The sequence below is a fragment of the Heptranchias perlo genome, chromosome 22 (genome assembly GCF_035084215.1).
Source record: "Heptranchias perlo isolate sHepPer1 chromosome 22, sHepPer1.hap1, whole genome shotgun sequence".
Taxonomy (NCBI): Eukaryota; Metazoa; Chordata; class Chondrichthyes; order Hexanchiformes; family Hexanchidae; genus Heptranchias; species Heptranchias perlo.
Window position 1 is genome coordinate 17,743,901 of NC_090346.1, and position 13,404 is coordinate 17,757,304.

General features: G+C 48.1%; 1 protein-coding gene across 1 annotated transcript in view; it reads left to right on the plus strand.

Annotated features, from left to right (window-relative positions):
- Positions 1-309: 309 nt before the first annotated feature.
- Positions 310-13,404, plus strand: part of LOC137340543 (interleukin-21 receptor-like) — an 88,257-nt gene continuing 75,162 nt past the window's right edge. The window contains exons 1-2 of the mRNA XM_068003062.1: positions 310-550; positions 4,473-4,554. Of these exons, the coding sequence (XP_067859163.1) occupies positions 4,485-4,554 (70 nt within the window). The 5' untranslated portion in view covers positions 310-550; positions 4,473-4,484. The remainder of the gene's footprint in view (positions 551-4,472; positions 4,555-13,404) is intronic.

The window sequence follows — 13,404 nt, forward strand, 5'->3', positions numbered from 1 at the left end:
CTGGACTATAACTTGGTGTTGTAAAATTGTTTACAATTATAGGGTTTTAGAGGAATTCTTTCAGAAGCCGATGAATTGCAATTTAATTAAAGAATGTTTCATTAAATGTTGCGTCCTTCAAATAAAGTCCCAGTCTCAAAACCCTCGGGCCCAGCCCCATGGTGCTGGAATCCCTGAGGCTTTGCCCCTGGTTGCAGGAAGCTGCTCCCCTGCCTCAAATATTTAACCTTAAACCACATCCTGACCTTTCTCACTCTCTGACAGAGGTGACGTCAATGGTGTATAAGATTGATCTGAATGTTCCATGTATTTACTGCAGTGAAGAGCGTGTCACCCGGAGGAGGGGTTTCAGTCCTCTCCTCCTTCAACTTTTGGTACTTGACCCCCGCCAGGGAGATTCAGGTCACCCCCCCCCTCCCCTCCCTCCCCCCTCCCGATAATATCGACACACAACTGCTGCTTCCACCGACTCACACGGTGATTACAACCTGCCACTAAAAGCGGAGTCGATGAGTGAGGTGACATCTTCTGTCGTGCTGGACGTTAAGGGGTAAGTGTGTTGGGAGATGGGATGTGGCTGTGTTTCTACCTCCCTGCTCACCGCAATAACCCATGGTGTTTGGCCATTCTTGCCGCGGCTCATTGTGGCGCTCGACTTCTCGGCAATTCTTCCGATTTCAGTTCCTTTATCCCGCCGGCTGAATCATTACTTGTATTCTGTGTTGTAAAAGCTCATCATTAACTGCTTTGGCCCCTGTGTTGTTTTAATGAATAATGAAGCTGGGATTTTAAAAAGTGCCCAACCTCTGAGACCCGACAAGGTGGGAATGAGCATTCATTCCCAGTTAGCAGGTGAGATGAAGGAGCAGGGGCCAGAGTGCAGGACACCCAGCAAGGCTGGAAAAGAGCAGCAGAGAACAGGAGGTAACTCAGCAAGTGGAAGTTAATTGATGGCAAGCTTGAGTTTTCTGAAGGTGATTATAAGAATGAGACAGAGCAAGTGGATAAAGAGACAGAGAGAACATTAAACGGATATTCACCACAGAATAACTGAATATCTTTGCAGGATTGAGTCGTGTCTGTGGAGGGAGTAGGGAACCAGTGATCCTGCCTAGATTTTAATCAGGTCCAAAGAAAATGGAATAATAGGATCTCAGGAGGTCAGGGCAGAAGGTTTTATTTGATTGTTTTCTTAGGACAGATGGAGCTGAAAGTCTGCCTTATGGAACGGAGAAACCCAGTTTTTGCACAAGGCCCCTGGAGAGATTGTGTTGCTGGATTTGTGGGTCATGCTGAGAGGAGTCAGTGATGAGGGGCAGGCTGCCAAGGGTTAGAATTAGAGTTTGGAACGACAGATTTCTTCCATTTCCAAAATGTGCTCGTTGATTCCTTCCCACCACATAATCACAAAACCATTCGTTTGCCACTATTATTGTCCATCTGTTGGAGAAATGGCAGAGCCCATGGATTGGGGGTTCTCAGAAGGCCACAGGATTAACAAGAAGCTATGGGGAGGCTGGGTCCCAGTTAAAGCCAGGATTGGCTGACTCCAGTACCAACTCCCCTGAACAGCCAGGTCGCTGAAACAACGAGCTCCACGGCCCTCAGTCCCAGTGCTGCTCCAATCCAAGCTTTCAAGTATTTTATTCCAGGTTTATATCAAACTAAAGTAATTAATAGTCAGAGAAACACTGTGTCTGACACACACTCAGAATCAGGCAGTGAAGATTGGTCGTTGGCAGTTATATATTGTGCTGTACATTGAGATACTTTTACATGAAGGATGGATGTCAGTGATACACAATATATAAAGCCAGCAGACACCAAAACTCCCATGGCAACCAGCTCCTCCATTACCCCCTCACAGTCTGTCCCAATCCCAGATACCAGCTCTTCCATCACCCACACACAGTCTGTCCCACTCTCAGATACCAGCTCCTCCATCACCCACACACAGTCTGTCCCACTCTCTGATACCAGCTCCTCCATCACCCCCACACAGTCTGTCCCAATCCCAGATACCAGCTCCTCCATCACCCCCACACAGTCTGTCCCAATCCCAGATACCAGCTCCTCCATCACCCCCACACAGTCTGTCCCACTCTCAGATACCAGCTCCTCCATCACCCACACACAGTCTGTCCCAATCCCAGATACCAGCTCCTCCATCACCCCCACACAGTCTGTCCCAATCCCAGATACCAGCTCCTCCATCACCCCCACACAGTCTGTCCCACTCTCAGATACCAGCTCCTCCATCACCCACACACAGTCTGTCCCAATCCCAGATACCAGCTCCTCCATCACCCCCACACAGTCTGTCCCAATCCCAGATACCAGCTCCTCCATCACCCACACACAGTCTGTCCCACTCTCAGATACCAGCTCCTCCATCACCCACAGTCTGTCCCAATCCCAGATACCAGCTCCTCCATCACCCACACACACAGTCTGTCCCACTCTCTGATACCAGCTCCTCCATCACCCCCACACAGTCTGTCCCAATCCCAGATACCAGCTCCTCCATCACCCCCACACAGTCTGTCCCAATCCCAGATACCAGCTCCTCCATCACCCACACACAGTCTGTCCCAATCCCAGATACCAGCTCCTCCATCACCCCCACACAGTCTGTCCCAATCCCAGATACCAGCTCCTCCATCACCCCCACACAGTCTGTCCCAATCCCAGATACCAGCTCCTCCATCACCCACACACAGTCTGTCCCAATCCCAGATACCAGCTCCTCCATCACCCACACACAGTCTGTCCCAATCCCAGATACCAGCTCCTCCATCACCCCCACACAGTCTGTCCCACTCTCAGATACCAGCTCCTCCATCACCCCCACACAGTCTGTCCCAATCCCAGATACCAGCTCCTCCATCACCCCCACACAGTCTGTCCCACTCTCAGATACCAGCTCCTCCATCACCCCCACACAGTCTGTCCCAATCCCAGATACCAGCTCCTCCATCACCCACACACACAGTCTGTCCCACTCTCAGATACCAGCTCCTCCATCACCCACACACACAGTCTGTCCCACTCTCAGATACCAGCTCCTCCATCACCCCCTCACAGTCTGTCCCAATCCCAGATACCAGCTCCTCCATCACCCCCACACAGACTGTCCCACTCTCAGATACCAGCTCCTCCATCACCCACGCACAGTCTGTCCCACTCTCAGATACCAGCTCCTCCATCACCCACACACAGTCTGTCCCTCTCTCAGATACCAGCTCTTCCATCACCGAGACACAGTCTGTCCCTCTCTCTGATACCAGCTCCTCCATCACCCCCACACAGTCTGTCCCAATCCCAGATACCAGCTCCTCCATCACCCCCACACAGTCTGTCCCTCTCTGATACCAGCTCCTCCATCACCCCCACACAGTCTGTCCCAATCCCAGATACCAGCTCCTCCATCACCCACACACAGTCTGTCCCAATCCCAGATAGCAGCTCTTCCATCACCGAGACACAGTCTGTCCCTCTCTCTGATACCAGCTCCTCCATCACCCCCACATAGTCTGTCCCTCTCTCAGATACCAGCTCCTCCATCACCCACACACAGTCTGTCCCACTCTCAGATACCAGCTCCTCCATCACCCACACACAGTCTGTCCCAATCCCAGATACCAGCTCCTCCATCACCCCCACACAGTCTGTCCCAATCCCAGATACCAGCTCCTCTATCACCCGCACACTTAAATACATTCCCTAGGATAGGTTCTCATATCAAACTGGTGGTGGCACAGTGACACAAAATAGCCATATATTTTCTATAGTATACACAGGGGCTGCTATTCTTTATAATGCACACACAGCGGCTGCTATTCTCTATAATATACACAAAGCTGTATCAGTGTGTGAATATACACAACACAGTATCAGCATCTGAATACACACAGGGCTGTATCAGCATGCGAATATACACAATGCTGTATCAGTGTGTGAATATACACAGTGCCATATCCGTGTGTGAATATACACAGTGTTGTATCTGCATGTGACTATACACAGCACTGTCTCTGCATGTGACTATACACAGCGCTGTATCTGCGTGTGAATATACACAGCCCTGTATCAGCGTGTGAATATACAGAGGGATGTATCAGAGTGTGAATATGCACCGGGCTGTAAGAGCATATGAATATACACAGCCCTGTATCCGCCTTAAACTCTACATCCCCCGCACAACCTCTGTAACTCACTTCCAAAATAACTTTCCTTTGCTATCTCCATCACTCTCTGCAAATCCATCTCTCATCACTGTGCTCGCTGGTTTGTCCCAAATTCTACCTTCTCTTTGTTGCTTGAAGCTTGTTAAGAGATGTTTTCTGTATGTGAGGAGCACCATCACAGGGTCAGTCAGTGTCTGATATACGTGGCATGTGTGTTTTAGTAACTGATCTGAATTTCATCAAACAAGTGACCCTGACAATAAAGATGGTGTTTTTCCTCCACAGAAAGTTCCCACAATGAGCTGTGTCTGGAGGTCCCCACTGGTCACCGTCCTTCTGCTTCTCCTGTGTGGACGAATATACTGCAGTAAGTTCATATTAATGATACACCGGGTTCGATTTTATCCTTGACGGAGTGTTTGTACCATCCTGTCACCGGGGGTGGGGTGGAGAGATTTGTGTGGGGCCAGGAAGAGCGTTCATGCTACCAGTGGGACCTCAAAGTTGTGCAGGGGTCCCCTGTAGACCCAGGGACCCCGATTAGCAAATTACAAATAAGCTTCCACCTGAAACATGTCGGGAGCTGAGCCTCCCTCTTGAAGGCCCACAAACAAAATGGAGGTGGGCAGGAACAGGGTGGCAAATGACTCAGCCTGATTTTCGGGATCCCTGTTCCCGCCAGGCAGTTAGAATTAATATTCACCCCCATTGTGTTATTAAAAAAACCCACCAGGGACACTCAAGCAACCAAATTAAATTCATCACAAAAAGCAAAAATGTACCAGATTTGTGTTTGTGCTTCAGCTGAAAACAAGAATTATGTTTGCAATCTGTTCAAAGCTCCTCAGTCAATAATAGACTCAGGCACTGTTATCTTTTACAATATACACAGAGGCTGCTATTCTGTATATTATATACAGGGACTGCTAGTTTCTGTAATTCCCACTTACCTGTTATTCTATATATTAAACCCCCCCCCCAAACCCCTCAATTAGATTCCAGCCTGTAACTCACTACCGGGTATCTGTTATTCTATATATAAACGATGTTAACTCATCAATTGTGTTCCAGTCTTTAAGTCACTCTAGGAAATCCATCCATTCACTGCCGTGGAAGGTTCAAATCCTGGGGGACAAGTGAAAAATGAGGCAGTCAGGAGTAAGAAGGGAAATCGGGAAACATTTTCGCACAAAGGTGTGAAACAATGCAGAATATGATATCAGGGAAGGAAAGTGTAAGTTAGGTCACAAGATAATTAGATATGTTTCTGGAAAGAGAGAAGGGATTGAGGAACATGGTGAGAATGTGGGTAGGTGGGACTGAGGGATATGGGGAGAAGGTGGGTAGGTGGGACTGAGGGATATGGGGAGAATGTGGGACTGAGGGATATGGGGAGAAGGTGGGTAGGTGGGACTGAGGGATATGGGGAGAAGGTGGGTAGGTGGGATTGAGGGATATGGGGAGAAGGTGGGACTGAGGGATATGGGGAGAAGGAGGGTAGGTGGGACTGAGGGATATGGGGAGAAGGTGGGTAGGTGGGACTGAGGGATATGGGGAGAAGGTGGGTAGGTGGGACTGAGTGATATGGGGAGAAGGTGGGTAGGTGGGACTGAGGGATATGGGGAGAAGGTGGGTAGGTGGGACTGAGGGATATGGGGAGAAGGTGGGTAGGTGGGACTGAGGGATATGGGGAGAAGGTGGGTAGGTGGGACTGAGGGATATGGGGAGAAGGTGGGACTGAGGGATATGGGGAGAAGGTGGGACTGAGGGATATGGGGAGAAGGTGGGTAGGTGTTACTGAGGGATATGGGGAGAAGGTGGGTAGGTGGGACTGAGGGATATGGGGAGAAGGAGGGTAGGTGGGACTGAGGGATATGGGGAGAAGGAGGGTAGGTGGGACTGAGGGATATGGGGAGAAGGTGGGTTTGAGGGATGTGGGGAGAAGGTGGGTAGGTGGGATTGAGGGATATGGGGAGAAGGTGGGTAGGTGGGATTGAGAGATATGGGGAGAAGGAGGGTAGGTGGGACTGAGGGATATGGGGAGAAGGTGGGTAGGTGGGACTGAGGGATATGGGGAGAAGGAGGGTAGGTGGGACTGAGGGATATGGGGAGAAGGTGGGTAGGTGGGATTGAGGGATATGGGGAGAAGGTGGGTAGGTGGGACTGAGGGATGTGGGGAGAAGGTCGGTAGGTGGGATTGAGAGATATAGGGAGAAGGTGGGTAGGTGGGTTTGAGGGATGTGGGGAGAAGGTGGGTAGGTGGGACTGAGGGATATGGGGAGAAGGTCGGTAGGTGGGATTGAGAGATATAGGGAGAAGGTGGGTTTGACAGATATGGGGAGAAGGTGGGTAGGTGGGTTTGAGGGATGTGGGGAGAAGGTCGGTAGGTGGGTTTGATCTGTTGGAAAGGATGGGCTTGTTAGCCTTACCCTGTTTGTTTTCGGGATGTGGGTAACACTGGCAGGGCCTTATTTATTGCCCATCCGTGGTTGCCTTGAGGGCATTAAGAGTCAAACACACACTGTGGAGTCACCTGTAGGCCCAGACTGAGTAAGGATGGCAGGTTCCCTCTCCTGAAGAACATTAGTGAACCAGTTGGGTTATTACACCACTCCAGCAGCTTTCAGTTTCATTTTTGAAGCTCACAAACTCTGTAAAACCCTGTGCATCAAGTCAGCCTGCAGTTTAACTCCACGCTGCAGAACGGTCTCGGCTTCTATTCAGGTGTGCCGAGATTATCTGATCTTAGCTGGGCTGTGATGGGGCCACTGCCATTGGCATAAGTGCTGCTCCTGCTGACTGACCAGTGCCTCCTGCTGGAATGAGAGGGAATGTGTAGTCACCCGGTGAGAACAGGACTGGGCTCGGGCCTGGTGCCCCCGTCATAATTGAACATCCCAACACTCACTGTCCATGTGGGGAATAGTCAGTAGGACAAGGTGTCCTTTCAGCCCCTGTAGCCCAGCGAGTCAATGCTTTTAGGGGCGAAAACTAGGGAGGGGGAGGGGGAGAGAGAAAATACTATTTTAGAAGGAAATAGCAAGTGGAAAACAATTCAGTTTCATTTTTGGTTCCAGCTGACTGGAGTGTGAGCTGACTGGAGTGTGAGCTGACTGGAGTGTGAGCTGACTGGTACGTGAGCCGTGGGAGTGTGAGCTGACGGGTACGTGAGCCGTGGGAGTGTGAGCTGACGGGTACGTGAGCCGTGGGAGTGTGAGCTGACGGGTACGTGAGACGTGGGAGTGTGAGCTGACGGGTACGTGAGCCGTGGGAGTGTGAGCTGACGGGTACGTGAGCCGTGGGAGTGTGAGCTGACGGGTACGTGAGCCGTGGGAGTGTGAGCTGACGGGTACGTGAGCCGTGGGAGTGTGAGCTGACGGGTACGTGAGCCGTGGGAGTGTGAGCTGACGGGTACGTGAGACGTGGGAGTGTGAGCTGATACGTACGTGAGACGTGGGAGCGTGAGACGTGGGAGTCTGAGCTGACTGGAGTGTGAGCCGTGGGAGTGTGGGCCGAGGGAGTGTGAGCTGTGACATCGGACATGATCTGACCTTTAGCCCCGCCTCAGTGAACTACGAGGTGTTGAGGCGAGGCACAAGTTGGAGGCGATATTTGTAGGTGTGTGTGTGAGTTAGAGAGACTGATATTGTAGGTGTGTGTGTGTGAGTTAGAGAGACTGATATTGTAGGTGTGTGTGTGTGAGTTAGAGAGGCTGATATTGTAGGTGTGTGTGTGTGAGTTAGAGAGGCTGATATTGTAGGTGTGTGTGTGTGAGTTAGAGAGACTGATATTGTAGGTGTGTGTGTGTGAGTTAGAGAGACTGATATTGTAGGTGTGTGTGTGAGTTAGAGAGACTGATATAGAACAAAGAGATCTAGGAGTACAGGTTCATAGCTCCTTGAAAGTGGAGTCACAGGTGGATAGGGTGGTGAAGAAGGCATTCAGCTTGCTTGGTTTCATTGGTCAGAACATTGAATACAGGAGTTGGGATGTCTTGTTGAAGTTGTACAAGACATTAGTTAGGCCACACTTGGAGTACTGTGTACAGTTCTGGTCACCCTATTATAGAAAGGATATTATTAAACTAGAAAGAGTGCAGAAAAGATTTATTAGGATGCTGCCGGGACTTGATGGTTTGACTTATAGGGAGAGGTAAGATAGACTGGGACTTTTTTCCCTGGAGAGTAGGAGGTTGAGGGGTGATCTTATAGAAGTCTATAAAATAATGAGGGGCATAGATAAGGTAGATAGTCAAAATCTTTTCCCAAAGGTAGGGGAGTCTATAACGAGGGGACATAGATTTAAGGTGAGAGGGGAGAGATACAAAAGGGTCCAGAGGGGCAATTTTTTCACTCAAAGGGTGGTGAGTGTCTGGAACGAGCTGCCAGAGGCAGTAGTAGAGGCGGGTACAATTTTGTCTTTTAAAAAGCATTTGGACAGTTACATGGGTAAGATGGGTATAGAGGGATATGGGCCAAGTGCAGGCAATTGGGACTAGCTTAGTGGAATAAACTGGGCGACATGGACATGTTGGGCCGAAGGGCCTGTTTCCATGTTGTAAACTTCTATGATTCTATGATTCTATGATTGTGGGTGTGTGTGTGTGAGAGAGGCTGATATTGTAGGTGTGTGTGTGAGTTAGAGAGATTGATATTGTAGGTGTGTGTGTGAGTTAGAGAGACTGATATTGTAGGTGTGTGTGTCAGTTAGAGAGACTGATATTGTAGGTGTGTGTGTGAGTCAGAGAGACTGATATTGTAGGTGTGTGTGTGTGAGTTAGAGAGGCTGATATTGTCGGTGTGTGTGAGTTAGAGAGGCTGATATTGTAGGTGTGTGTGAGTTAGAGAGGCTGATATTGTAGGTGTGTGTGAGTTAGAGAGGCTGATATTGTAGGTGTGTGTGTGTGAGTTAGAGAGGCTGATATTGTAGGTGTGTGTGTGTGTTAGAGGGACTGATATTGTAGGTGTGTGTGTGAGTTAGAGAGACTGATATTGTAGGTGTGTGTGTGTTAGAGAGACTGATATTGTAGGTGTGTGTGTGAGTTAGAGAGACTGATATTGTCGGTGTGTGTGTGAGTTGGAGAGGCTGATATTGTAGGTGTGTGTGTGTGAGTTGGAGAGGCTGATATTGTAGGGGTGTGTGTGTGAGTTAGAGAGGCTGATATTGTAGGTGTGTGTGTGAGTTAGAGAGGCTGATATTGTCGGTGTGTGTGTGTGAGTTGGAGAGGCTGATATTGTAGGTGTGTGTGTGTGAGTTGGAGAGGCTGATATTGTAGGTGTGTGTGTGAGTTGGAGAGGCTGATATTGTAGGTGTGTGTGTGTGAGTTGGAGAGGCTGATATTGTAGGTGTGTGTGTGTGAGTTAGAGAGACTGATATTGTAGGTGTGTGTGTGTGAGTGAGAGAGGCTGATATTGTAGGTGTGTGTGTGTGAGTTAGAGAGGCTGATATTGGAGGTGTGTGTGTGTGAGTTAGAGAGACTGATATTGTAGGTGTGTGTGTGAGTTAGAGAGGCTGATATTGGAGGTGTGTGTGTGAGTTAGAGAGGCTGATATTGTAGGTGTGTGTGTGTGAGTTAGAGAGACTGATATTGCAGGTGTGTGTGTGAGTGAGAGAGGCTGATATTGTAGGTGTGTGTGTGAGTTAGAGAGGCTGATATTGGAGGTGTGTGTGTGAGTTAGAGAGACTGATATTGTAGGTGTGTGTGTGAGTGAGAGAGGCTGATATTGTAGGTGTGTGTGTGTGTAAGAGAGACTGATATTGTAGGTGTGTGTGTGTTAGAGAGACTGATATTGTAGGTGTGTGTGTGTTAGAGAGACTGATATTGTAGGTGTGTGTGTGAGTTAGAGAGACTGATATTGTCGGTGTGTGTGTGAGTTAGAGAGGCTGATATTGTAGGTGTGTGTGTGAGTTAGAGAGACTGATATTGTCGGTGTGTGTGTGAGTTGGAGAGGCTGATATTGTAGGTGTGTGTGTGAGTTAGAGAGACTGATATTGTAGGTGTGTGTGTGAGTGAGAGAGGCTGATATTGTTGGTGTGTGTGTGAGTGAGAGAGGCTGATATTGTTGGTGTGTGTGTGAGTTCGAGGCTGATATTGTAGGTGTGTGTGTGTGAGTTAGAGAGGCTGATATTGTAGGTGTGTGTGTGTGAGTTAGACTGATATTGTTGGTGTGTGTGTGTGAGTTAGAGAGACTGATATTGTAGGTGTGTGTGTGTGAGTTCGAGGCTGATATTGTAGGTGTGTGTGTGTGAGTTAGACTGATATTGTTGGTGTGTGAGTTAGAGAGACTGATATTGTAGGTGTGTGTGTGTGAGTTCGAGGCTGATATTGTAGGTGTGTGTGTGTGAGTTAGAGAGGGTGATATTGTCGGTGTGTGTGTGTGTTAGAGAGACTGATATTGTAGCTGTGTGTGTGTTAGAGAGACTGATATTGTAGGTGTGTGTGTGAGTTAGAGAGGCTGATATTGTAGGTGTGTGTGTGAGTTAGAGAGACTGATATTGTCGGTGTGTGTGTGAGTTAGAGAGGCTGATATTGTAGGTGTGTGTGTGTTAGAGAGACTGATATTGTAGGTGTGTGTGTGTTAGAGAGACTGATATTGTAGGTGTGTGTGTGAGTTAGAGAGACTGATATTGTCGGTGTGTGTGTGAGTTAGAGAGGCTGATATTGTAGGTGTGTGTGTGAGTTAGAGAGACTGATATTGTAGGTGTGTGTGTGAGTTAGAGAGACTGATATTGTCGGTGTGTGTGTGAGTTAGAGAGACTGATATTGTAGGTGTGTGTGTGAGTTAGAGAGGCTGACATTGTAGGTGTGTGTGTGTGAGTTAGAGAGACTGATATTGTAGGTGTGTGTGTGAGTGAGAGAGGCTGATATTGTTGGTGTGTGTGTGAGTTCGAGGCTGATATTGTAGGTGTGTGTGTGTGAGTTAGAGAGGCTGATATTGTAGGTGTGTGTGTGTGAGTTAGACTGATATTGTTGGTGTGTGTGTGTGAGTTAGAGAGACTGATATTGTAGGTGTGTGTGTGTGAGTTCGAGGCTGATATTGTAGGTGTGTGTGTGTGAGTTAGACTGATATTGTTGGTGTGTGTGTGTGAGTTAGAGAGACTGATATTGTAGGTGTGTGTGTGTGAGTTAGACTGATATTGTTGGTGTGTGTGTGTGAGTTCGAGGCTGATATTGTAGGTGTGTGTGTGTGAGTTAGAGAGGGTGATATTGTCGGTGTGTGTGTGTGTTAGAGAGACTGATATTGTAGCTGTGTGTGTGTTAGAGAGACTGATATTGTAGGTGTGTGTGAGTTAGAGAGGCTGATATTGTAGGTGTGTGTGTGAGTTAGAGAGACTGATATTGTCGGTGTGTGTGTGAGTTAGAGAGGCTGATATTGTAGGTGTGTGTGTGAGTTAGAGAGGCTGACATTGGAGGTGTGTGTGTGAGTGAGAGAGGCTGATATTGTTGGTGTGTGTGAGTTCGAGGCTGATATTGTAGGTGTGTGTGTGTGAGTTGGAGAGGCTGATATTGTAGGTGTGTGTGTGTGAGTTAGAGAGGCTGATATTGTAGGTGTGTGTGTGTGAGTTGGAGAGGCTGATATTGTAGGTGTGTGTGTGTGTGTTAGAGAGACTGATATTGTAGCTGTGTGTGTGTGAGTTAGAGAGGCTGATATTGTCGGTGTGTGTGTGTGTGTTAGAGAGACTGATATTGTAGCTGTGTGTGTGTGAGTTAGAGAGGCTGATATTGTAGGTGTGTGTGTGAGTTGGAGAGGCTGATATTGTAGGTGTGTGTGTGAGTTGGAGAGGCTGATATTGTAGGTGTGTGTGTGTGAGTTAGAGAGGCTGATATTGTAGGTGTGTGTGTGTGAGTTGGAGAGGCTGATATTGTAGGTGTGTGTGTGTGAGTTAGAGAGGCTGATATTGTCGGTGTGTGTGAGTTGGAGAGACTCATATTGTAGGTGTGTGTGTGTGAGTGAGAGAGGCTGATATTGTAGGTGTGTGTGAGTTGGAGAGGCTGATATTGTAGGTGTGTGTGTGAGTTAGAGAGACTGATATTGTAGGTGTGTGTGTGTGAGTTAGAGAGACTGATATTGTAGGTGTGTGTGTGTGTGAGTTGGAGAGGCTGATATTGTAGGTGTGTGTGAGTTGGAGAGACTGATATTGTAGGTGTGTGTGTGAGTTAGAGAGACTGATATTGTAGGTGTGTGTGAGTTGGAGAGGCTGATATTGTAGGTGTGTGTGTGAGTTAGAGAGACTGATATTGTAGGTGTGTGTGTGTGAGTTAGAGAGACTGATATTGTAGGTGTGTGTGTGTGTGAGTTGGAGAGGCTGATATTGTAGGTGTGTGTGAGTTGGAGAGACTGATATTGTAGGTGTGTGTGTGTGAGTTAGAGAGGCTGATATTGTAGGTGTGTGTGTGAGTGAGAGAGGCTGATATTGTAGGTGTGTGTGTGTGTGTGTTCGAGAGACTGATATTGTAGTTGTGTGTGTGTTAGAGAGACTGATATTGTAGGTGTGTGTGTGAGTTAGAGAGGCTGATATTGTCGGTGTGTGTGTGTGAGTTGGAGAAGCTGATATTGTAGGTGTGTGTGTGTGAGTTGGAGAGGCTGATATTGTAGGTGTGTGTGTGAGTTAGAGAGGCTGATATTGTAGGTGTGTGTGTGAGTTCGAGAGGCTGATATTGTCGGTGTGTGTGTGTGAGTTGGAGAGGCTGATATTGTAGGTGTGTGTGTGAGTTGGAGAGGCTGATATTGTAGGTGTGTGTGTGTGTTAGAGAGGCTGATATTGTAGGTGTGTGTGTGTGTTGTAGAGGCTGATATTGTAGGTGTGTGTGTGAGTTCGAGAGACTGATATTGTCGGTGTGTGTGTGAGTCAGAGAGACTGATATTGTAGGTGTGTGTGTGAGTCAGAGAGACTGATATTGTAGGTGTGTGTGTGAGTCAGAGAGACTGATATTGTAGGTGTGTGTGTGTGTGTTAGAGAGGCTGATATTGTAGGTGTGTGTGTGTGAGTTGGAGAGGCTGATATTGTCGGTGTGTGTGTGTGAGTTAGAGAGACTGATATTGTCGGTGTGTGTGTGTGAGAGAGAGGCTGATATTGTCGGTGTGTGTGTGAGTTGGAGAGACTGATATTGTAGGTGTGTGTGTGTGAGTTGGAGAGGCTGATATTGTCGGTGTGTGTGTGAGTTGGAGAGACTGATATTGTAGGTGTGTGTGTGTGTGAGTTGGAGAGGCTGATA